Source organism: Harpia harpyja, chromosome 5 (genome assembly GCF_026419915.1).
Source record: "Harpia harpyja isolate bHarHar1 chromosome 5, bHarHar1 primary haplotype, whole genome shotgun sequence".
Classification (NCBI taxonomy): Eukaryota; Metazoa; Chordata; class Aves; order Accipitriformes; family Accipitridae; genus Harpia; species Harpia harpyja.
This window is the reverse complement of record NC_068944.1, coordinates 74,937,490-74,960,823: the sequence shown is the minus strand read 5'-3', so window position 1 is coordinate 74,960,823 and position 23,334 is coordinate 74,937,490. Positions and strand designations below refer to the sequence as shown.

At 42.9% G+C, this 23,334-nt stretch overlaps 2 protein-coding genes and 1 long non-coding RNA gene across 3 annotated transcripts in view; 2 read left to right on the top strand and 1 right to left on the bottom strand.

Annotated features, from left to right (window-relative positions):
* The window catches only part of AGO2 (argonaute RISC catalytic component 2), a 68,793-nt gene extending 54,703 nt beyond the window's left edge, over positions 1-14,090 (top strand). Inside the window, exon 19 of the mRNA XM_052787697.1 lies at positions 13,970-14,090. Coding sequence (XP_052643657.1) covers positions 13,970-14,090 — 121 coding nt within the window. The remainder of the gene's footprint in view (positions 1-13,969) is intronic.
* A 4,722-nt stretch (positions 14,091-18,812) lies between these two features.
* Positions 18,813-22,008, bottom strand: CHRAC1 (chromatin accessibility complex subunit 1). Its single transcript, XM_052788371.1, has 3 exons — positions 21,795-22,008; positions 20,851-20,977; positions 18,813-19,883 (listed from the first exon to the last, which is right to left on the bottom strand). Exons 1-3 carry the CDS (start codon positions 21,927-21,929, stop codon positions 19,738-19,740), a joined length of 408 nt encoding a protein of 135 aa, XP_052644331.1. The 5' UTR covers positions 21,930-22,008; the 3' UTR covers positions 18,813-19,737.
* Positions 22,009-22,105: 97 nt separating this feature from the next.
* LOC128142360 (uncharacterized) lies at positions 22,106-22,861 on the top strand. Its single transcript, XR_008235364.1, has 2 exons — positions 22,106-22,530; positions 22,638-22,861. It is a non-coding gene; the product is annotated as an uncharacterized LOC128142360 (long non-coding RNA).
* Positions 22,862-23,334: the final 473 nt, after the last annotated feature.

Here is a 23,334-nt window from a genome sequence, read left to right as displayed (position 1 = left end):
CTGTCTTGACCTCAAATCTTCCTTTTGAAGCAGACTGTGGGACTTCACTGCATCCTGTTTAGGATGTATTCTTTGGGTTGCAATAGTCGTTGCAGCTCCTTTTTGTGAGAAGAGGAGTATTAGGCAGACCCTTCATCTGAGCGTAGCTGTTGTATGTGTATCCTGTTGGAATGAACAGAAATTTTGTGTAGCTTTCCTTCCCTGAGTATGAAGAACTTGGGATGGTTATATGCATTTCAGGCTAGGGATATTTTTACCTTTTACAGGTCTTTTTAAGCCTCTAATACTGCTAATTCTTTATGGCTTGATTTCTCCCTCCTTTCCCCTCCCCTCCCACCCCTGCAAGTGGTGAATTAGTGAATAATTTAAAGCATTTTTCTAAAAAATATTAAGTATATACTTTGAAATGTACAGCATGCTATAAGTCCAGCAGCTATCTTTCTGGGAATATTTTTAATATAAACTATGTATTCAAAAATGTCCTGTCAAAAAAACCCACCATGAACACCTAAAACCCTAGTCTTTTTTTTTTTTTTTTTTTTTTTCCCCCCCCTTACCTCCCATGTGTTTTGTAAGAACAGCGATATCTCAGGTAAACACAAAGCTCAAGATGTCTCTCTCTCACACGCATTCCTGCTGTTGAAGTCACAGTTGAGGTAGACAGTTATAACCACTAAGTCACTATGCAGCTCAGGTCAGCAATAACCAAATGTGCATTACCCTCTGGCAGTTGGTTTTTTCTTTTTTGAGCTTGTGCAAAGGAGTTGCGTGACTCTCATTGCAGAATAGCACTGGGCAGGACTTCATCCCTTCCTCTCACTCTCCGTTATGTTTCTGGCAATGACCTTTTGCTTGAATTTAGCTATTGGTGCAGGCGGTCCTGGTGCTTAGCAGTCTGAAAACTGATAGTAATTGCACCCCAGTGACAAAAATATCTTATTCCCATTGCGGGCATGAGCAGTGTGATGGACAAACTGACCACTGCCAGTACTGCAGTATTTCTTTTGTTTTAAAGGAGTGTGCTTGAGAGATGAACAGATATTAATGAGGTGCCTGCTATGGTTTAGTTTTCCGTGAGGTGGTTGGTTTTTTTTTTTATGGAAATAGTAACACTATTGAAACAAAAATATTCAAAGATTGAAACTGGTTGTAGAATCTGTCCTCGGAGAGGCTCAAACTTGGCTGGACAGGTCCCCACATAGTCTCGGCTTGCTGGACCTGCTTTGGGCAGGGTGCTGGACCGGACATCTCCAGAAAGCATGTGGTTCTGTGGCAACCCCCCAAAAACCAGCAGCAGCAAGTGCGAAATGCTCCTGTTGGGAGGTGAAAAATAGTATCAACAAACACAAAATACTTAAAAGTCATCTTTTTTTTTTTTTTTTTAAATGTACAAAATATAATGCAATAATTAGGTTTGCTTGGTTTTGGAAATTTCTGCTCCAGTGGCTGAATAGAATAACGTGTCCACTCCACCTCTTCTAGCACCCAGGAAACAGCTGAGTTGATCCTCAGGAGGAAACATCCTATTGTGAAATGTTGGAAGTAGGTGGATTTGTCTCTGCCTTATATGAGTTTGGCATTCAAGATAGACCTATGCAATCTTAACACTTTTAGTTTATATATATGCACTGATGTATGGAGTGAGATCACTTGTTTTTATTAGAACTCCTTATTTTGGCTTAGTTTGGGTTAGAATATTTCATCAACCCTTCTTGGCTTGCTGAATTACAATCTATGATCTTCCATGTTACAGAAGCTTTGGCATATTAATTTCCTTGTTTCTAGATCTGTCAGGTTTTGGGTGAGTTTGTTGTTTACCCCAGTTGTTAGGGAAAGGTGTTGTGTCTTAATTTGCTGGAGTCAGTGTGGAAAACTTACAGGAAACTTATGCTTAAAACAAGAAATCCGTAATAAATACTTTTGATCTTCATCCAGGCGCCCAGGCAATGTTTCCTGATTGTAAAAGCAAAAAGGTTGTGAAGGTTTAGTTTTAATTCTGACTCTTATCAATAACTCCTGCAGCCTTTTTCCATTTTTAACATAAGTCGTGTTCAGATGTTAGTAGATAATTTTTATAACTAAGACAAGAGAGAGTATTTCCACAAGGATTTTAAATTTAAACTTTTGAAGGGTAGGTGGGGGGGGGTAGGTTTTTGTGTGCCCAGGTTACTTTCTGAAGAGACTGAAGTTTCTAATTGAGTTAAGATGCTTCTGAAGCTTTTATCTAAAGTCATAGGTGTATGTGCACAAAGGCTTTCTATTAAATAGAAGATTGTGATCTGGAGGGCTTTGCGCGTTGCTGCCAGTGCTGTTTTCTTTGCCACAGCAGTAGATTCCTCAAATACAGTGGTCGTGTGCGTCTCTCACCTGTAGAAACCCCAATCTTTCTCATGCCAATTAATCTCTAACATTTGAGAGCAAGGATAGGAGGAAGGTCTGCATTAACACCCCCCCCAGCCAAATTTAGTGGATTGTTCTAAGTTTTTTAGTGTATGTGCAGGTTGTTTCTGTTTGAGGAAGAATGTTGATATTTTGAAGTGAGAACAGCTTGGTTCTCCAGGTCATGCTTATTCAAGACTATGAGTACTAGAAATGCAGGACTGGGACCTTTGGAGATTTAGATGGACGTACTTGTCTCTTGACGTAATCCAGTAAGCATCTCTGGTGGCATAAATAACCCATAAGGGACTTTTTTTTTTTTTTTTAAGAGATCTTTTACACATTAAATAAAGGAATGTAAAAAAATTTCTCAGTATTTTTCACACTCAATACCAGTGTAATAAAATCACATTTTTTCCTATTTTTTTAATACTCTTCTCTTACAGTAGCATCTCTTTGTGTATTTGTCCTGTCAGTATGGCTTTCTCAATTTCTAATGCAGGACAGTAGATTTTTTGTTTGTTGGGTTTTTTGTTTGGTTTTTTTTTTACTTTTATACTATGTTTGGTAACATGCTTATTGATGCATACATGCAGTCTTTTCTAAGGAAAACTTCAAGTACAAGGTAATTGCACTGATTATTTTTTTTAAGCCCCCTTTTTACTGTAAGACTTCTTTTTTGCATCTGCTGTAGCTGTTTGAAAATACTGTAAATAGTGCTATGTATAGCAAATACTGAAATGCTGTGGATACCATTCCTTGTTGTTCTTATATTTTTAGGAATACTGCCATACTTTACAGTATTGAGATATGAGCTTTGATTTTAAATGTTGTTACACTTTCTATTTGCATTATGGTATGAATCCAAGGGCACAGTTGCTTTATTACAGTAGAAATAGTTAGGGTTCGTCTGTATTTATAAAGTATTTCTTCCTTCTCTTCTCTATGCACATTTCTCCCACACCGTAAGGATACAAAGACAGTTTTTAAGCTACCAGTGTGCTTGTTGTCTGTGCAACATTCAGATGCCAATCTTTGATATCACTGTCAGATCACTAATAGCATTAATGTAATATCTGGACTATCAACTGTAGCTGTCATGCGTTTTCCTTGCTTCTTCCAGCATCTGATTCTTGTGTCATATGAAGAACCACCGGTCTGTGTGGCAGAATTAGTGGAATAATAGGGCTTTGGGATCCAAGGTACAATGTCTTGCTCTCTGTTCTTCCACGGGTGTGGGATCGTCAAATGAAGTAGTTGTTTTAATGCTCTGAACTAAGAGTGTTGCCCCTCTGATTGCCCACATGAGAAAGCCATCGATCTCCTATCCATCAGTAATTGCCTTTTGCTTCTGTAACCCTTGGGGACAGGAGAGACCCAAACTCCAGCCCTGTCGTCTAGCGTTAGGATGTGAAACAGCAAGTTTTGCCTCCTGTTTCTGAGGGTTAACGACTGGAAAGATGCATTCCTCTGAGATGGTTTTAATCCGGAGTTACGGGGGACGGGGTTTGCGTGTGCTTGGTGTGGCACATAGTCCTGTTTTATCTCATTTAGTGTGTTCCAGTTGCTTTTTCTGTGTTGTTTCTTTGCCTGAAGTGATAATATGAATGTAATGGCTTGGCCAAATCACTACAAAAGGTGGTTTTGTAATACACTTTTGTTAGCAAGCAGATGCAGTTAAAGGCTACCTCCTGTATTCCTCCACAGATGAATTAATTTTTAAAGTGAACCTACTACTAAGCAGCCAAAATGCTCCCAAACAAACTGTATTTTTACTGTTTTTTTTCTTGCTGGAGAACTAGCAGTGCCATGCTGTGATCTTGGACAGCTGCTCGTCGCTCCTTCTGTCTTCCTAAAGTGTAGATGTGGCTTGTGTTGATGCAAGGTATTAAGGAGGTGTCAGAAATGGCTAGGCAAATCGCACACCTGGCACGTTCGTTTTTGTGCAGGGTTACTCGATAGCAGCGACTCCCTCTATAACTTGTCCCTTCTCTTGCTGAGTTTGTATACTGTTGTTTCCAAATGAAAAATGTTTTTGTACTTTAGCTATTGGCCGAAAAATGTCATGCTTTCGCTGAAAATGACATGAAGGTGCTTGAAATATATTTTGAATCTGAGGCAAAAATTATGTATTGTAATTTTTTTAACATATTTTTTAGATAAGTTGACATGAGACTGTAACAGTGAAAATACTATATTCCCTGCTCAGATCATCATAAACTTTAAAATGGGGAGAAAACACCAAAAACCAACCCCAAACTTGAGTATGTTCACATTTTGAGTATTTAGTGTCAGTTATGTACAAAGTCTTGGCCATAACTCAACCTTGAAATAAGTGCACGCAGACTAAAGGTGCTTTAAATGACCTGAAATGAAACTGTAGAAAACTGTGTTAATACATCATATTTTGTTTACAGTGAATGCAAACAAGCTTCCTCATTTTATAATTAACCACTCTGCTGACAGAAATACTACCTGTTTAAGCACAACACGCTGGTGTGGTTTCATAGCAGTGTTACAGACTTTTTTTATTTTTTATTTAAAAGTAACTGGGCTTTATGCTACGGACGTTGGCATCTCAGAAGCAAGTTTGCTGGGGTTATATGCTACGTGTAATTTCATTACCTTAATCTTTGGGTGTAGACACTACTGTAGCTTATTGATGGCAGGGAGGATTGCTGAAGTTCTGACTTTCTGGAAGCCAATTCTTGTTGAGCAGTGGTGAGTGACTGAGTAAATAAGCTCACTAATAACTGAATGGGGTAAAATCCTGAAAATTTTGTTCAGTTCTCAGTTATAATTTAACAAAGCTCCCTCCAAAAGCATGACATATAGGGTTTTGTTCTAGGCTAAATGGCTGCTTTTTGGGAAACATTTCACTACATCTTGTATTATAGATCCATAGACACTATTGCCGTTGCTGTGGCCTGGAAGGGGCTTCACTGTGCAGGCATGCTGAATGCACTTCTCTGTGAGCATATTGTTGTAAAATGACAAGAATAACATTGTGTGCTTTCTAGACGAGGTCTGCAAACCCAAAGGAGCATCGGGAAGTTTAAGTGAGGAAAAAGCCCTGTGTTAGGTGCTTGTCATGCCTACATGGAAGAGAAATGCCATCAGCGCTGTGCCAGCTACCCCATCCCTTGTGGAAATGAGATAAGGAGACAAGGGGAAACATTTTCTTGCAAAACTGCTAATTAAGCACTTGTTAACGTGACAGTTAAATAATACTCTCTTGGTTTTCCTTCTGGCTTCCCTGCGAGGGGCCCCTGAGTGCAGCCAGAGCTGTGGCACAGCCCCCTGCAGATCCCCCACCCCGCACGTGTCCGTCAGCCCCTTCCCCAAAAGGGGAATATTGGTAGGCAGTTCCTTCAAGTTGACTTCTGGTTTCAGCCCTCCGTATCAGAGGGCTTTGGACTTGGTTTGGGGCAAGGACAGGGGTGTTCGCTGCATTTGGAGGTGTGAGAGGTTGGCGAGAGCTAGTCTTGGGAATTTTGCCTGTGGCAGCGCTAAGAAAGTGGACCCACAGCACAAGGTGAAGGCTGGCTGCTCCCTTCCTCCCATCTAAATATCCTCAAAAGATTAATTGCTTTAAATTTGTCCATGGATTGCCTCAGCATTTGCATCTTAAAACTACCTGTGGCTACTCTTCAACCAACCAACCGATGTATGTTGTTTTGAAGAGCCTAGTATTTGCATTATAATTCTGTATTAAAGCACATGTTCATTTTTACATGTTATGAATACATAGATTTTTCTCTTCCTCCCCACTTCGGATGTGCTGTTGCACTGGCCTGCTTTAGTTTTACTGTTTGTTGTCCGCCCCCCCCCCTCCCCCCCCTCCAGTCTCTAAGCACAACTAAAATACCTGCTGGAATAACTACTATAATCATAAGCAGGGATTACAGATATTTACTAACCTGGGCAAGCCTAGGAATTGTCCCTGAAATATAAAGTTAAACTTTTCTGGCCATTTTATGGTTTTTTGAGCATGCTTGGCAAGCATGAATTGTGAAAAGGTCAGCAAGGAAGCTTGGGAGTTTCTAATCCCCTGGCTCTTTGTATTTGCTTTGTTAGGTTAGATTTCCTGTCAGAAAAAAAAATACATTTAATGTGGACTTTATTCTGTATTTATCAGCTTTTCCTGTTTTTTAAATCCATGCATAGAGGAAGCTTCATTCATGCCAGTATATGTAAAATTGCACATCTTTCTTTGCCGTGTACTTGACTCAAAGGAGATCTGGTCTGTGCTCTATGGGCACCCCGGAATCTCAGCCATTCAGTGGACACTTGATCATGTGTTGTGGGTAGGATCGTGCCCATCGTGTATCAACATAACATACCATACAAAGAAGTTTGTTTCCAGATTTCACCAAAGTTAATTCTGCATCAGCTGTGAGGTGCTGTGAGGTGCTCCCACTGTTTCTGTGCTATTAAAAACAAACAAACAAACAAAAAAAACCAACAAACCACAAAACCCCAAACAATATCGACTGTAATTTTGTTGTTCCTGATATGTTTTCTCATGGAACTTAACATGACTGAGCCCTTAAATTGCTCATCTCATTTACAAGTGACAACTTTGTAATTTTATTTTAGAGTAAATAACATGTCTCTAATTGCCTGACCAACTTGAATCTGTAACTGATCTTCAGTTGTCTGTCAGTGTTTTGTCTATCAACGTTGAATCCCCAGAATGTCTCCCACCAAGAGATTGCTGCATTTTTTCAATTCTTTATTACTTGGTTTTGGGCAGTAGAAATAATTTGAGTACATGAGGGGGAAGGGTTAGATATTATGTGCTTTTCCTTAACGAAGTATTACCAGTAGACCGTTTGGGAAAGTAAGGCATTTGTTCAGGGGAGAAAGAAAAGGAGGAAAAAACCCCAAAATTAAAGCAAAACAAAAAAACCATTAAGGAGTAAATTTCAGAAGTATGTATCTGGGAAAATAAAATTTTAAATGAGGTGCAATGGGGAAGTGTATCTGGCAAAGTTATGTGCTATCCTGAAGAGTGTTACCGCTTGTTTTCTGTAGTTTGTTGATAAAGCTTAGTAGATTTTATGTGTATGTGTGTGTGTATGTATATCCATATATGTGTATGTGTATACACACAGATATGTTAGTGAAAGGACAGTGGGACTGTTTATAAAAGATAGAAAGGCAGTGTTTTGCTGGAAATAGTAAGCACAATTTCACTGGCTTCCACAGTACTTCATTAGTTTGTACAATCACAAAAATCTCAAAATTTAGGGCAGTTCATAAAGATCCAGTTCTAGATTTCTGTGCAGCAAAGTGGTTAACTTGATCTTGGGAGGGTGAGATGGAAAACAGAATGTATTGATTAAATCCATATTTTTTTTTTTCCTTAATTTTGGTACATTGCAGATTTAACTGACATCTGTTAAGGTTTTAATCTTTTGTTTAATAGTTTTCAAATTTTTTTTATTTTTATAAAATAACTGAAAAAGAACCAAAAACCAATTCAGAAATTTCATATTGTAAATGTTCCCTTGAATTAAAATGTTTTTATGACGATTTAAAGTTTGCTATTTTTTTGAAAGAAAAAAAGAAAAAAAGATGTTAAGGGCCTCATTTCAAGTGGTACTAAATGTATGTTGACTAGTTTGTATGTGTGTTGCATCCGTATTAAAATGTCTTGTGCTTGCAATATATAAATGATGTAGTGCTGTTTGGGTAAGAGTAGCACTTGTAATACAAAAAGCAGACACAGAAATACCCTCAATTGATTTTTTTTTTTTTTTTTAAATGCATCAATACCATTTTAGAATTTACTACATAAATTGTGTCGCTTTATGTTACTCAAACGATGAGGTTTCATGTAGGTGTGTGTAGTTTAAATACATTGTATGTATCTTGCTAAAGTAGTTTGCATGATGCTGTGTGGCGATGCCACTTTAAATTAAGCCTTAACAAAATGATAAATTTGTCAGAATTTTTCTCAAGAGTATGCAAAAATACTGTTTAATGAGAGTAGGATGTTCCTATAAAGCTAAACTAGTAGAAAAGGAAGTCTCTCACCTGAGAAATAAAGGGAAACTTGTAGATCTGTAATACTGTGACTGAGCTCTTTAGGCACTGGCTGTCAACTGTTGCTCTACAGAAACTGGGCTCTCGGGCATTTCTCTGGCAGTCTACCAAAAACAGGCTTTCTCAAATATCAACTTTTTGGTTTTTTTTAACATACTCTCCTCCCTCCCCCTGCTAGGATATCTCTGCCTGAAGGAGGATTGCAATTTAACACTTATATTTACATTGAAAAAGAGCTGTTCTTGAGTTCTGTGCTTGCTTCAGATAGTGCCATCGTTTCCACTTCTTATGACTGACATATAATCCTTAAAACATTTTAAATAGAGGCAAATAAAGTGTTGGGGACCCAGCTTTCTTTTTTTCGATTTGGATCTACCTCATTTAAACAGTTGGGTGCTATTTACTCAAATTGTCGATGAGATTGGCAAAAGCGACCAAACTGTGTGTGATGACTGACCTCTTCGGAGGCGGCATTCTGCAAACCAAAACCTCTGGGTTTATTGTTCAGAGACAACAATATTGTATTTGAGTTTTATTCTTTGTGCCTTTGTGTTTTTTCCCAGTGCATAACAATCAAAAGTCATATTCTTAATTAAAAACAGCAAATGAACTTTAACCACAAAGTGTAAAAAAAAAAAAAAAAGTCACAAAACATAGTTTTAGCAAATTTTAAAATATTTTTCAGTGTATCAAGTCATAAAATGTACAGAATCACAGCAGACCTAGGCAAAGAGAAATGCCCAATAAAGAATTTTTTGAAATATATAATCCCAACCCTAGATATATACATCTCTATATCTATCTATATATGCATATATACACACACATACAGTACACAATTTTGTGTGTGTGTGTGCATGTGTATATATAAAATGAAGGGATACATGTGTAAGGGTAAGGGAATAAAATGTCAGTGACTTTTCCACAGTTTTGTATGTGACAGTTTACAACTATGTGTAAGGTTTTTCTACTATGTGAACCTTTTTTACTTAAAGATAATTCCTTTTTGGAAAATTTTAAGTTGTGATATGCTATCATTTTTTGAAGGTTAAAAAAAAAAAAATTTGACTTTTTACCAGTACCTATTACAGAGGGGGAATCTTTTCTGTAAAATGGTATTTAGTTTAAATGTTAAAGAAAAATCTATATATGGAATTGTAAAAGTGCTGACATTCCATCATGGCAGGACTTCAAAGCTGTTTCCTAAGGCTTTCTGCTGCAGAGAGACTCGAACAAAAGGAAAATGCCTCTGTTAAGTGTTTTTTATAAAACTGCTCCATCAGGTCTATACTTAAGCTATATTTTCTAAAGCCTAATCATCCTTTAATATGCTGCATATAAATTATCAGCATGGTTGCACTTTCTCAATAATAATGTATGCCCTGCAATTGGCTCATGATAAGGACTTTAGTTTTTTAACAAAACAAATAGTACTTTGGGCAGAAGGTAATATTTATATAGGTACCTCAAGAAAAAAAAAAAGAGCCTGAATATGCTGCATTTTGTTCCTTTAACATTTTTCATGTAGCATGTGTTTGCTTTTATTATTATTTTTTTTTAGTAGATTACTAGCTACCTGTTTTGCTTTGGGGGACCCTGGTAGCATTGTAGACCGTTGTTTTCTATTGATCTCGTAGAATGTAGTATCCTTCCTTGATTTCACGCAGTAGTTCGGGATGGGATTTGCCCTGCATTGTGTACACAAGGGGGAGGGGGATCACGAGGAAATATGCTTTACATAGACTTCAGGAAAAGGATACTATATTTCTAAAACAGACAATACATGTTCCTAATTCTTAATTTTTTTAATTTTTTTTTTTTCGCTCGTACTGCTTTCTTGACTCTTTTCTCAAATATGAGTGTGGAGAGGGGCAGCTTATTAATGGAGGAAAACCAAACTGGCCCTGTTGCTTGATGTTTTTGGGGGTGATGGAGAAGCGGCAGGACATGGGCTTGGTCACGCTGTGCGCCAAATTGCCCGAATGCCGGCTTTGGTAAGAGTTGCGCCCTGTGTCAGAGCAGGATCCATCCTGCTTTCTGGCCGCTCGCTCGTGTGGGTGCATCATCTACTTCTTTGTTTCCGAGTCAGTAAAAATCTAAACATGTGCAGAGATGGGGAATTTCTTTGTTGAGAACTGTTGAAGGAAGCTTCAAAGGCTGTGAAATTGAGCATTTATTGTCATGTTTTTAAGCTTAGGTGGGTCCTTTTCCAAGTTTGTTTTACAGCTTGCAAGGTAAATAGTTTGCACTACTTTTGCAATAAACTCATGAAAAACCTAACAGTTTCTGTTTTGGTTTCTTACTGTATATATACAACTAATACTAAAGATTTAGCGTAGTGTTTTTCACCTCAAAACATACGACTTGTAACAAGCTCAGAATGCTGTAATTCCTGACAAAATAATGATGTGAATGATATTTTATAAAGTTATTTTGTATGGTGTCAATTTTGTTTTGCCTCATAGTATGTCAATAAAATAAAATTCTTCATCTTTACAAGTTTCTGTTTGATGTCTTTTTGTTTAATTTGGCCATTTTCTGCAGTTACTTGTGCACTGTGAGAGCACACAACGGGACGTATTCATGGCCTAAATAATTTTCCGTAGTGAGTAGAGAAGAGCAGTGGGAGGACATCTCTTGAGTGGGGAGCTGCTGAATGCCACTAAATAGAGAAATCCCAGGAGATGGGATGGGTAAAAAGTCCCTGTGTACTATGCAAATAGCAGTTATTTTTCAGCATTGGTGCTGTGTTTTTCTCTCTGCCAGAGGTCAGAATGTGATCTAAAATTATTGATCGCTTCAGTCTGTAGCTCAGAACCAGTTGTTAAAAGCCCCAGTGGCAGATGGGAGATTGTACTGGAGCAGAGATCCTTATGCTATACCAAATTCTGCTCTATCAAATCGTAATCCAGATTTCAATGTGCTGGTCTGGAGGCTTATTTTGTGGTAAGAGAGAAGACCTCTGTGGCCTGAGAGCCCAAAAGTTCTCCTAGTCCCATCACCCTCTCTTGTATTATACTGCTTAGGTGCATTTCAGATGTTTCTGTGGGCGCTCACCTGCTCCGTGCCCAGATTTCCAGAGGCAATATGTGTTGCTTTTAACTGAGTGTCTTACAAGTTATAATCCTGAAATTATTTATGGCAGGTCAGCATTTTGGAAACTGCTTGCCTGAAATCCTACCTTTCGTTGCTTTCTGAGTGAATATCTACAGCAATCAATTTTTAAATAGAAAAGTAAGCATTTAGTGTTTAATACAAAGCATCAAGTGAAGGGTGGTGTCAAAAAGAATTGCAAGTATGCTGAGGAGCTCCTGTTGGGAGCCTAACCCTGCAAACACAGATTAGTTTTACTCAGTAATATGAAATAAAGTCATAGCTGTCTCTTCCATTTCAGGCACAGCTTTATTTTTTCCCTTGTTTTTGAAATACTACTTTGAATCGGACATGGTTTTGCTCTGTGTCAAGCTCTTGGGGAAAACAAATACCACTTAACTGGTTTTGGTGGCAACAAGCTTTGGCAGATGCAAGGCCTTGGAGATGGCTGTGGCAAATTTTTGCAGCTCTGAAGTCCTCAAGGACCCTGGCTGAATGAACCCAGAAGGGTGTTCAAGTTCTTGTGGCCTCACTAATTGACAGAATATGTTCATCATCCCACAGGAAACTTCAAAGAGGGATGAAATTGGTAATTTATACTTAGTAAGCACAGTTCTTTTGTCATTTTTGCAAACTTAGGAAGCTTCAACTGCTTTGAGCAGTCTTGGCTGGGAGAGAAGGATTCTCACAAGCTAGTATTGTAGGGGAAAAAAAAAAGTATATAATAATAGATTTGTCCTGGGAAGTGTACCCTGGCCTGTGTTCCACTGTCTAAAATCCCTGAACGCCTTAAACGGGCTGAGATACCCCTAGTAGTACCACCAGCTTTCTGCCTTGCAGCTGGCTTCCCTGCAGCACAGGAACATTTCAGCAATTCAACTGCAAACTTTGAAAACTAAAAAAAGAAAAAGCAATGTGTGTTGTAAGCACAGCTGGCTGCTTTCTACTACAACCCACTATTTAGGATGCCTGTAATTTTGTTGAGATTTAACTGTTCATAGTGAAGTTTCCCATACTAAATACAGATAGATAGGGACTTGATCACAGCTTTCCAGTACCTGAAGGAAGGTTGTTCTTGGATGTGGGAAGAGGCTGTGTGAGCCCAGGCCATGGTGGTTGAAGTACTCACAGTTTTGATGCACGGTCCGTGAGCAGTAGGCTCCTTGCCTGAAAGGTTGGCAGGAGGAATAAAGAGTCCTTCAAAGTCAGCAGGGGCAGTTGTGGCAAAGCAGAAGGAGCACAGAGGCCCAAGCTGTGCATCATCTTGAGACCTTCAACAGCAATGGAGAGCTTGGTGCTGGTGGGGAAGAAAACCCTGAGCTGTAAAGGGAGAAGTCTGAAACAATCGCTTTTTCTTGCTTTCCTAGTCGTTTCAGCTATAGAGTTCAGTGGATGCTAGGCAAATTACCCAGTTGTAGGGTAAGACACAGGCTGTGTGCTGTGCTTTGTTTTGTTTGAAGACTCCTCAGTCACTTTTGGACCAGCCTGAGGAAGTTCACATTAAATGATGTGGTTTGCAGCTGGAGCTTTGTAATAGCTTGTGTATGTGGCTTTTGTTTTACTGAAAGGGATAAAGGTGTGCTGCAAGCGGACTGGGATATGTCACTTGAAATCTTATGCTAGTGTCCCACTGTATTGGTTAGTCTATTTGCATGTCTGATCTCACTTGAAATGTATGTCTCTCGTGTGTAGCCCAGTCTTAACGTGCTGGTTTGGCATTTCTGGTTGGGGGGGGCTGACCTTGGGGCCAGACGTGCCCCCAGCTGCTCACTCCCTCTCCTCACCAGGACAGAGGGAGAAAATAGGATGAGAAGGCTCACGGGCTGAGGCCACCCTCCTGCGGCCTGGGGGTCCCTCTGCTGCTGCTCCCTCCTCGGCTTCTTCCTCCTCCTCCTCTGCCTGTGCCGTCTTCGGCCCTTTCTGGAACCTGTTTTCCCCCAGCTTGGCTGAGGGGCTCAGCTGTGTCCTGTGGTGGGGCCGTTGGAGCTGGCTGGGACCGGCTGGAACCGGCTGTGTCCGGCACGGGGCAGCCCCGGCCTCCCCTCACAGAGGCAACACCTGGGCATGGACACCCCATACACAGGTGTCTCTCGATTTCTGTATCAGTTTTGCTGTAGACAGACTCTAAGTGTGACAGGAGGGGGAAGCTGAGAGGAAATAAAGCACCGTGAGGGGTGTGTAGAGAGAGATCAGGGCAGGCACTGCAAGACCGGGGTAATCAGGGTACAGCAAGGAGAAACATTCGTAGGAGTGATTCATCCTTCTGTTTTTCCTTGTGGGTGTCCTTCCTTAAAGAGCGTGGCTCCTCCACCTAACCACCTCCAGCTGGATTTTTCCTTCTTGTGCTTTCCTTCCTAATAGCATCCTCTGTCTGATGTTCAAAGACACCAGTTGTGTAGAACCAGGACCTCATAACTCATCGTCTCTGCTTCCTCCTTCTCCCCAGGTGTACACCACATCATTTTGCAGCCTGGCTACAGGGAGAAAGCGACTGCCAGGGCCAACGTGAGGACATGGTTCATATCAGGTCTCTTCCCAAGCAGTCTGGTTCAGCTCAGGCTGCGTAGCCACTGCTTGGGCTGCAGGTCCAAGACAGAAAGGACACTGGAGTGCTGCAATGGATGGCTACAAGCTCTTCAGAAGGGACAGACAAGGTAGAAGAGGTGGTGGGGTGGCTCTCTATGTTAGGGAATGTTTTGACTGTTCAGAGCTACACGATTCTGATGACAAGGTGGAGTGCTTATGGGTGAGGATGAGAGGGAAAGCCAATAAGACAGATATTTTGCTGGGAGTCTGTTATAGACCGCCTGACCAGGTTGAAGAGACGGATGAATCATTCTACAAGCGGCTGGCAGTAGTCTCAGAATCGTGTGCCCTTGTCCTTGTGGGGGACTTTAACTTTCCAGACATCTGCTGGAAATACAACACAGCAGTGAGTAAACAATCTAGGAGGTTCCTGGAGTGTGTGGAAGATAACTTCTTGACACAGCTGGTGGGTGAGCCAACCAGGGGAGGAGCCTTGCTAGACCTGTTGTTTACGAACAGGGAAGGACTGGTGGGAGGTGTGATGGTTGGAGGCCGTCTTGGGCTTAGTGACCATGAAATGATAGAATTTTCAATTCTTGGTGAGGCAAAGAAGGTGGTCAGCAAAACCACCACTATGGACTTCCGGAGGGCTAACTTTGGCCTCTTCAAGGCACTGGTTGAGAGAGTCCCTTGGGAGATGGTCCTGAAGGGCAAAGGGGTCCAGGAGGGATGGACATTCTTTAAAAAGGAAATCTTAATGGCTCAGGACCAGGCTATTCCCATGTGCCGCAAGTCAAACCGCCGAGGAAAACGACCGGCCTGGCTGAATGGGGAGCTTTTGCTAGGACTTAAGAAAAAAAGGAGAGTTTATCATCTCTGGAGGAAAGGGCAGGCAACTTGGGAGGAGTACAGGGATCTTGTTAGATTATACAGAGAGAAAATTAGAAAGGCGAAAGCTCAGCTAGAACTAAATCTGGCCACTAGTGTAAGGGACAACAAAAAATGTTTTTACAAATATGTTAACAGTAAAAAGAATCCCAAGGAGAATATCTATCCTTTAATGGATACAGAAGGGAACGTAGCAACCGGTGATGAGGAAAAGGCCGAGGTACTTAATGCCTTCTTTGCCTCAGTCTTTAATAGTGAGTCCAGTCATCCTCAGGGTACTCCACCTCATGAGCTGGAAGGTAAGGATGAAGAGCATAACATACCCCCCTTAATCCAGGAGGAATTAGTTAGGGACCTGTTACGCCATCTGGACACTCACAAATCTATGGGACCTGATGGGATCCATCCAAGAGTACTGAGGGAACTGGCTGAGGTCCTTGCCAAGCCACTCTCTATCATCTATCAGCGTTCCTGGTCAACAGGGGAGGTCCCAGAGGACTGGAGGCTTGCCAATGTGACTCCCATTTATAAGAAGGGTCGGAGGGAGGATCCGGGGAACTACAGGCCTGTCAGCCTGACCTTGGTACCGGGAAAGATTATGGAACGGTTTGTCTTGAGAGCACTCACACGGCAGCTCCAGGATAAGAGGGGGATCAGGCCCAGTCAGCATGGGTTTATGAAAGGCAGGTCCTGCTTGACCAACCTGATCTCCTTCTATGACCGGGTGACCCGCCTAGTGGATGAGGGAAAGGCTGTCGATGTTATTTTCCTAGACTTCAGCAAGGCCTTTGATACTGTCTCTCATGGCATACTCCTGGAGAAGCTGGTGTCTTGTGGCCTGGATAAGTGCACTATTCACTGGGTGAAAAACTGGCTGGATGGCCGAGCCCAGAGGGTCGTGGTGAATGGGGTGAAATCCAGTTGGCGGCGGGTCACGAGTGGTGTTCCCCAGGGCTCGGTGTTGGGCCCTGTTCTGTTTAATATCTTTATTGATGATTTGGATGAGGGGATTGAGTGCACCCTCAGCAAGTTTGCAGACGACACCAAGTTGGGAGGCAGGGTCGATCTGCTTGAGGGTAGGGAGGCTCTACAGAGAGATCTGGACAGGCTGGATCGATGGGCTGAGGCCAATTGTATGAAGTTCAACAAGGCCAAGTGCCGGGTCCTGCACTTCAGTCACAACAACCCCATGCAGCGCTACAGGCTTGGGGAAGAGTGGCTGGAAAGCTGCCCGGCAGAGAAAGACCTGGGGGTGCTGGTTGACAGCCGGCTGAATATGAGCCAGCAGTGTGCCCAGGTGGCCAAGAAGGCCAACAGCATCCTGGCCTGTATCAGAAATAGTGTGGCCGGCAGGAACAGGGAGGTGGTTGTTCCCCTGTACTCGGCACTGGTGAGGCCGCACCTCGAGTCCTGTGTTCAGTTTTGGGCCCCTCAGTACAGGAAAGACATTGAGCTGCTTGAGCGTGTCCAGAGAAGGGCAACCAAGTTGGTGAGGGGCCTGGAGCACAAGTCTTATGAGGAGCGGCTGAGGGATCTGGGGTTGTTCAGTCTAGAAAAGAGGAGGCTGAGGGGAGACCTTATCGCTCTCTACAACTACCTGAAAGGGGGTTGTAGTGAGGAGGGTGTTGGTCTCTTCTGTCAGGTGTCTGGAGATAGGACGAGAGGAAATGGCCTCAAGTTGAGGCAAGGGAGATTTAGGTTAGATATTAGGAAAAATTTTTTTACTGAGAGGGTTGTCAAACATTGGAATGGGCTGCCCAGGGAAGCGGTTGAGTCACCATCCCTGGAGGTATTCAAAAAGCGAGTGGATAGGGTACTCCAGGGCATGGTTTAGGGGGCGTGGTTAATGGTTGGACTTGATGATCTTGAAGGTCTTTTCCAACCAAAATGATTCTATGATTCTATGACACGTTCCCCTCTGCTGTGAATGAGGCTGGGTTGCAGGACAATGAAGCATGGCAGTCTGCTGGCATGGGCTACTTCTGACCAGGGACACCTCTGCCAGTTGTGAACATAGCCCAGGTACGTGGATATGGCCAAGCACTGCACTGGCCGTTTACCACAGCAGCAGAATTTCCTCCTTCAGTTGACCGTCACAGGACTGGCCGTGATCTATCATGTTCCAGTAAAAACATTTTGTCTTCAGTCCCAGGATAGCAGTCCTCCCAGTTGTGTCAGTACAGGCACACATGTAGTGGATCGTGGTGTCAGTTTTTGTCCTGGACACATTGGCTGATCGCCCTGAGACACTCTCTTCCTCCCCAGGGTGATGAGGTACTAGTGCATAGAGCACTGACTGAAGAATGTGTTGGGGATTTTTTTTTTTTCTTCTTTTTTTGGGAGTGTCTAAAAGCAAAGTTTCTGTGTTACCTACCAAATGTCAGTAGTAACAACCGTTGACCAGCTAAGTGGCAGCTGAACCAAAAAGTGCCAAAATCCAGGAATGATCAGCGCCTGCAGATTATGGATGGTGGCAGATAGATAGTTACTTGGGGCTGGTGGCTATTTTGGCGTCTTTCACCAAGTCACCAATATTGTCCCTTGTAACCTACGCCTGGCACCAGGACTGGCTTAAAAAAAAAACCCCTTTTCGGAGGGATTCTGCATAACGGGCAATTGGATCAGCTGCAAAGACAGAATTGGTGGTGGAAAACACCAGGTTTAAAACTAAGCAGAACTGTAATTTCTATAAACGTGTGCACCCTAAAACTTACCAGCCCTGATGTCTTTACTTCAAAATACATGTGCCCAACATAAAGACTTCTATGCTGGGGCTGTCTGAGGCAATTGCATTCTTTGGTTGTAACCCACCTGACATAACTGTGGGCCAGGTGTTGTTTGGCCTTAGCCATAGTACCAGTGAGTTAAACGGTGGAGATGCCAGCTCTGGGATCAGGCTGTTCCTCTGTGACTCTCCAATGCAACTCGTGTGATGGCCAGTGGTTTATGGCCCCTCACCCATCATTTGATTTATCTTGTTGCCCTCTACCCTGTTTACACTACAGAATTACCATGTGCTAGAGTTACAAGTAGCATTTTTTTCCCCCCAAAAGCTGGCAAGTACTAGACCCACCAACTATTGAGCAATGCCACACAATTTACATACCCTACTGCAGGCAACCCCTTCCCCCCAGACAGCATTCCGTCCTCAGTTTCCCACAGATCTCCATGCACTTTTAATTATAATATTTAAAAAAGGCAAAACAACCCTTTCAACAATAGTATAGTTCTGCAAACCCACTTGGGAATTCCTTTAGGGATAAAGCATCACTTAGCACTCACTGCTACCTGCCTAACCCCCATTTTTGCTTTCTTAGAACAAACCTGGAGTGTGCCAGGTTATAGAGTTGCCAGAGCTTTCTGCCTTGTGTTTTAAGAGCAGTTCAGTGTATTATTTGTGCCTTCAACCCAAGAAAAGCCGTTTGTATTAACCTGACAGGGAGGATAGAGTTTCCTGGTAATGCTTTACCATGCCATCCAAATTAGGGTATTGCTTGAGACATCTCCCTTCCTGACTGATTCAGGGCAGGTTGCTGCCCAGCTTTTTGGAGTGGGAGGTTTTGTTCCTTAGTAATGCTCCCATGCTCACTAGGGGCATTCTTCACACCCAGGGAGAGATCTTAGTCACTTCTCTCTCACTCTGACCGCAACGCTGTGCAAGCACTAACTGTGTATCAGCAGAGACTGCTGGTTAACACAGCTAAGACTCCCAGAGCAAACTAGATCTAGTTAATATTGCTGATTGAGACTATTCAAAGCATCGCTTAGCCTTTTGTCCCCCTTCCCTCCTGGCAAGATGAACAGTAAGCATGCCAGGCTTGTATGCCAACCACATACGTGACTGAAGCTGGAAAGAACTATAGGAAGTCTCTGCATCAGTTGTCACTTTTCATATAAAACATTTATTTTAAAAAGTTGCATATAAAGTTCTACACAGGACGGTTACCATTTCTATAGTAAAATAAAAAAACCACCCAAAACAAAACCAAATGAAAAATCCAGCCCTGTCACTCAAACAGTAAAAGGGTTGTTCATTCTCAACAATCCACATCTAAGAGACTTCAATATGCATTTTGGTAGAACACCATGGACAAACTGCAAAAGTAGAGTTCATTAGAGAAAAAGGTTCTAGATGTACATATTTACATTGTTATCTAACACATGTACTTTTTACCACCACAGCCGCAGAACCACATTAGCTCTTGGAATGGATCTCATCCTCTACCCTGTTTCTGTGCCAACACGGCTATTTAGGCTGCATTACAGAAATCGCTGTTTTTACAGAAGACTTTTTTAATGGGCTTGGTCCACTGCTAATGCCCTGGCACTGTTCCAGAAAACCGAGGGAGGGTTTGATCAGTTATTGGCTCCCCAAGGGGCAGAAGGCTGAGGATAGTAGACACTGTGTAAAACACCTCCCCTCACCTCATCTTCCACTCTGAGGAGAAACACAAACTTGGGAAGGACTCCCTTCTAGTCAGAGGGTGAAAGAGCTTTTCGACTGAAAGCTGCCCATAAGAAATTTTAAGTTTGTATCATGATTGTCTGATGAAGTCATTTTAAATCATCTGAGCAAGTTCTGCTGTCAGATTTACATTAGCTCTTCCTACCCCACCATGTTTCTGAGGGAAGAATTCCATTCTTCAACAAGTATAAAGTTCAATTTCTAAACTTCTTAAACAAAGCAAAAGCAGATGGCTCAGTATATAAATATATCCAGCATCTGGATTCTCAGTCACAAAAATAACATCCTTTATACAACAGAAAATGGATTAGCTATGAAGCAATTCTCCATTGGCCTTAAGATCCAACATCTTCATCAACAGCTTTGACTTCATCCTCTTCCTCCTCATCCTCTTCATCATCTTCCCCCACTTCTCCATCTCGCTTCTCTTTTTCAAGCATCTTTAGGTATTTGCTAGCTAAGATCTTCTTTGGCAAGATATCTGGAAGGTAAAATTGTTTCTTTTGTAGTCAGTTTGAATACTTATATTGCCTCATCGATACTGTTGCATCCATATCACTAATGAAATTAAGTCAAAAAGAGGCTTTGTTAAAAACATTATTAAGTGAATAACCAGGTAAGTTAGTCTGACCTATACAGCTGTAAGAATAAGAGGGAATTACCCACTTATGGTACAAATAACTGAAGATAAGGAATGCATTTTACAACTGATTACTGACAACTGTCTTTACTATTTGCTCATGTACGTTATTTATTTGATGTAAAATAGAGTGCTCAACTACTCAACTGCCTTGGACAGATTCAAAAAGCCAGCTATTCCATTTATGTCCTGTAGAAACGTTTTTTCTGCATTAAGGTAAGGTACTTGTTCAGGGCAATAATGATGGACCTGAGACAAAGCAGAACTACGTGGTTTGTCCACAGGGAACCCAGAGAAAGACTGGGCTAGGGGTATCTTATTCTCAACCTATATCCTTGAGCTAAGTATTACAACAAAAATCCAAGTATCAGTAAAAAATGTATGTGCACACACACGTGTGTGTCCATACATATATATAAAAGGAGAGAGGAACCTTATGATGAATCACTTTGAGAAACAAGACTTAAAAGATTTAAATGTGTAAGTTTGGGGCCATATAACTTCTCACATAAAGATGTGCAGTGATCTTGTTTTATAGGCTGAAAGCTTTCAGATGGAGTTGCTGGAATTTTAAGAAATACTGAAGGCAATATGCTGATAACTAATTAGCCTTGTATAATTTTGAAGTACCAGAAAAATCCCCATTCACAAAGAAATGTTTTCAGTGATGTAGTTTATGAGTTCCAGCTGTATGTCATACAGGAGATTAATGACCAGTAGGAGAACTGTGTCCTCAGAAAACAATTCAATAACAGCAAGATTTCATTTTCCAAATTACGTACTGGATTTACCATCATGCTACAGATACCTGCAAGGAACTGAAAGGTCTCACACTCTTCTGCAGTATGAGACAAGTCACTGTAAGTTAAAGCGTTCTTCTCCTTGCCTCTCCCATGTTTGTAGGAGTATGTAGCCAAATACTGAACAAAAAGCTCCTAAAAAGTTAAAACAAAAGCAAACAGTCAAACTATGAATTCACATATATAGTTGGCAGAGCTTTCTTTAATCCCTATTTAAAGGTACAAGCATCATATTTAACTATACGTATACTGGGCACTCTGTGCAGAGACTCACTAATTTCAGAAAAGCTCAAAGTCAGGATATGGTTGCATCTCCTTGGAGCACGGACTGCAGGCTTGGGTTCTGGCACATAACTTAATTTGTGCTGCTCTTCAACACTCTCCACAGCCCAGCAAATGACAGCTGGGATCAGAAAGCAGCAGGGTATCATTTTCACCCGGGCTAATTTATACTAATTGGCAGCGGTGGAAAGAAAAACCTCCCGCATCGCTCACAGGCTCGGGGAGCTCAGCTGGACGGGACGACACCCAACCCCCCCCTTTTGCACAGCGGGAGCCTGAAGCGCGACGCTTCATGGCCGCCGGCTGACAGACACAGGTAGGAGGGGAAGAGAGGTGGGCTCGGGGTCGCTCGTCCGGCGACGAGGTCGGCACTGACACAGCGCGGCTGCGGCCGGGGTGCCCCGGCAGCGGTGAGGGGAGCGACGCGGGAGCCCAGCTCGGAGGCAGCGGTACCTCAGGGGAGGCAGCGGTACCTCAGGGGAGGCAGCGGTACCTCAGGGGAGGCAGCGGTACCTCAGGGGAGGCAGCGGTACCTCAGGGGAGGCAGCGGTACCTCAGGGGAGGCAGCGGTACCTCAGGGGAGGCAGCGGTACCTCAGGGGAGGCACAGGCCCAGCACGGCGGGGAAGGAGCGGGGTCGGCCGAGAGGGAGGGGAAGAGGGAGCCGGTACCGTGGCTTTGGCGGTGAGGAACAGCGCGTCCTGGTTGATGCTGGAGACCTCCGGCGAGCTCTTCATGATCACGCGGATACGCGACAGGGGCAGCGACACCAGCCGGTTCTCGCCGCCGCTCAACCTCGCCGCCATCTTTCCCCCCTCGACCGGCTCCAGCCCTTCACCCCCAACCCGGTCAGAAATGGGCGGCCGGCACGGCGCGCTGGGAGCTGTAGTCTCCGGCCGCCGGGGGGGGAACCCGGCGCTCTGCCGGCGGGACTACAACCCCCATGAAGCAGCGCGCTCCCCGCCTCCCCGGCGGGAGAACTACAAGTTCCACGGTGCACTTCGCGTCCATCCCCCATCTGCTCCCTCGTTCTACCTCGCGGCGGGGACGGGACGCACCGTGATTCCCGGGATGTCCCTCGGGGTGGCCGAGTCTCCCCTCCGGCCCCGCGGGTGAGGGCGCCGGGCGCGTTTCTCACAGGCCAGTGCCGGCCCCAGCGCAGGCGGGAGGGGCCGCGGGGCTTCCCTCGCTCAGCCCCTCGACGTGGGCCTTGGCCCCAGGCTGGCACCTGCGTTCGGGGAACTTGTTTTTAATGGCAAATAGGTTCATCCTATATATATTCCAATTATAGGCCAGTGGCTACAGAATTGTTAACTCAAACTGTAATTACGGGCTGCTAAATACCTCTTTTGCTGCTGTAGTACAGTAAAAGGGAATGCCGTCTGGTAATCCTGACACTTGTCAGAGGTATGTTGAGGTGTGGAGGGCACATGTAAACTATTAAGTGATTATGGGGCTGTGTCTTTATTATTACGTTCCCTATGGAATATTTACCCTGTGCATCTACTGTGCAGGTAGCCTGTAACATGTTGATGGATGATGTGTCAGCCTCGGCCTGCGGAAGGCAGTGGGGGTTTTGCTGCTGACAGCGTTGGCTCCAGAAGTTTGTCTGTGCCTGTTCATGTCAGAGCTACCATGCTCCCACTGAGAGTGAGTTAGCGCTTCCAGAAATGATGACACATAGTTGGCATTTCATTAATGGCATGAATAAAAAGTCTCCAGTATGCTTCACAAACAATATGCCTGATCATTTGTATTGGTAAGAAGTCTGCTAAGGCCACTAATTTGATTGCTACTTAGCATGAGGGGGAAGAACAGGAGCTTTTCCACAGTACATGATAATAGTTCACGTAGAATTTAGGGCAGAAAGGGATGTACCCATAAAGAATCATATTGGATGGAAAATACAGGGAGTTTGTTAACTGAATATTACTAGCTTATATAGAATTTGCCCAGTACATAAGGACAAGGCTTTCCTACAGATAATACTGATTTATTAATAAAAGATAGCACCTTAAGCAGTTCTAAGCACCTTAGTGCAAGGATAGTACAGTGATGTGTTCATTGGCATCAGTTCCAACATTACTGTATTAGGAGACATGTTTTACAGTTAGCTATTACAGATAATCTACATCTCTTAAACTGCGTAATTCCCTTGAGGTTATAACTTCTGTGAGGCCATTCTGTGTAAGTTATATCTGAAGTGAAGCG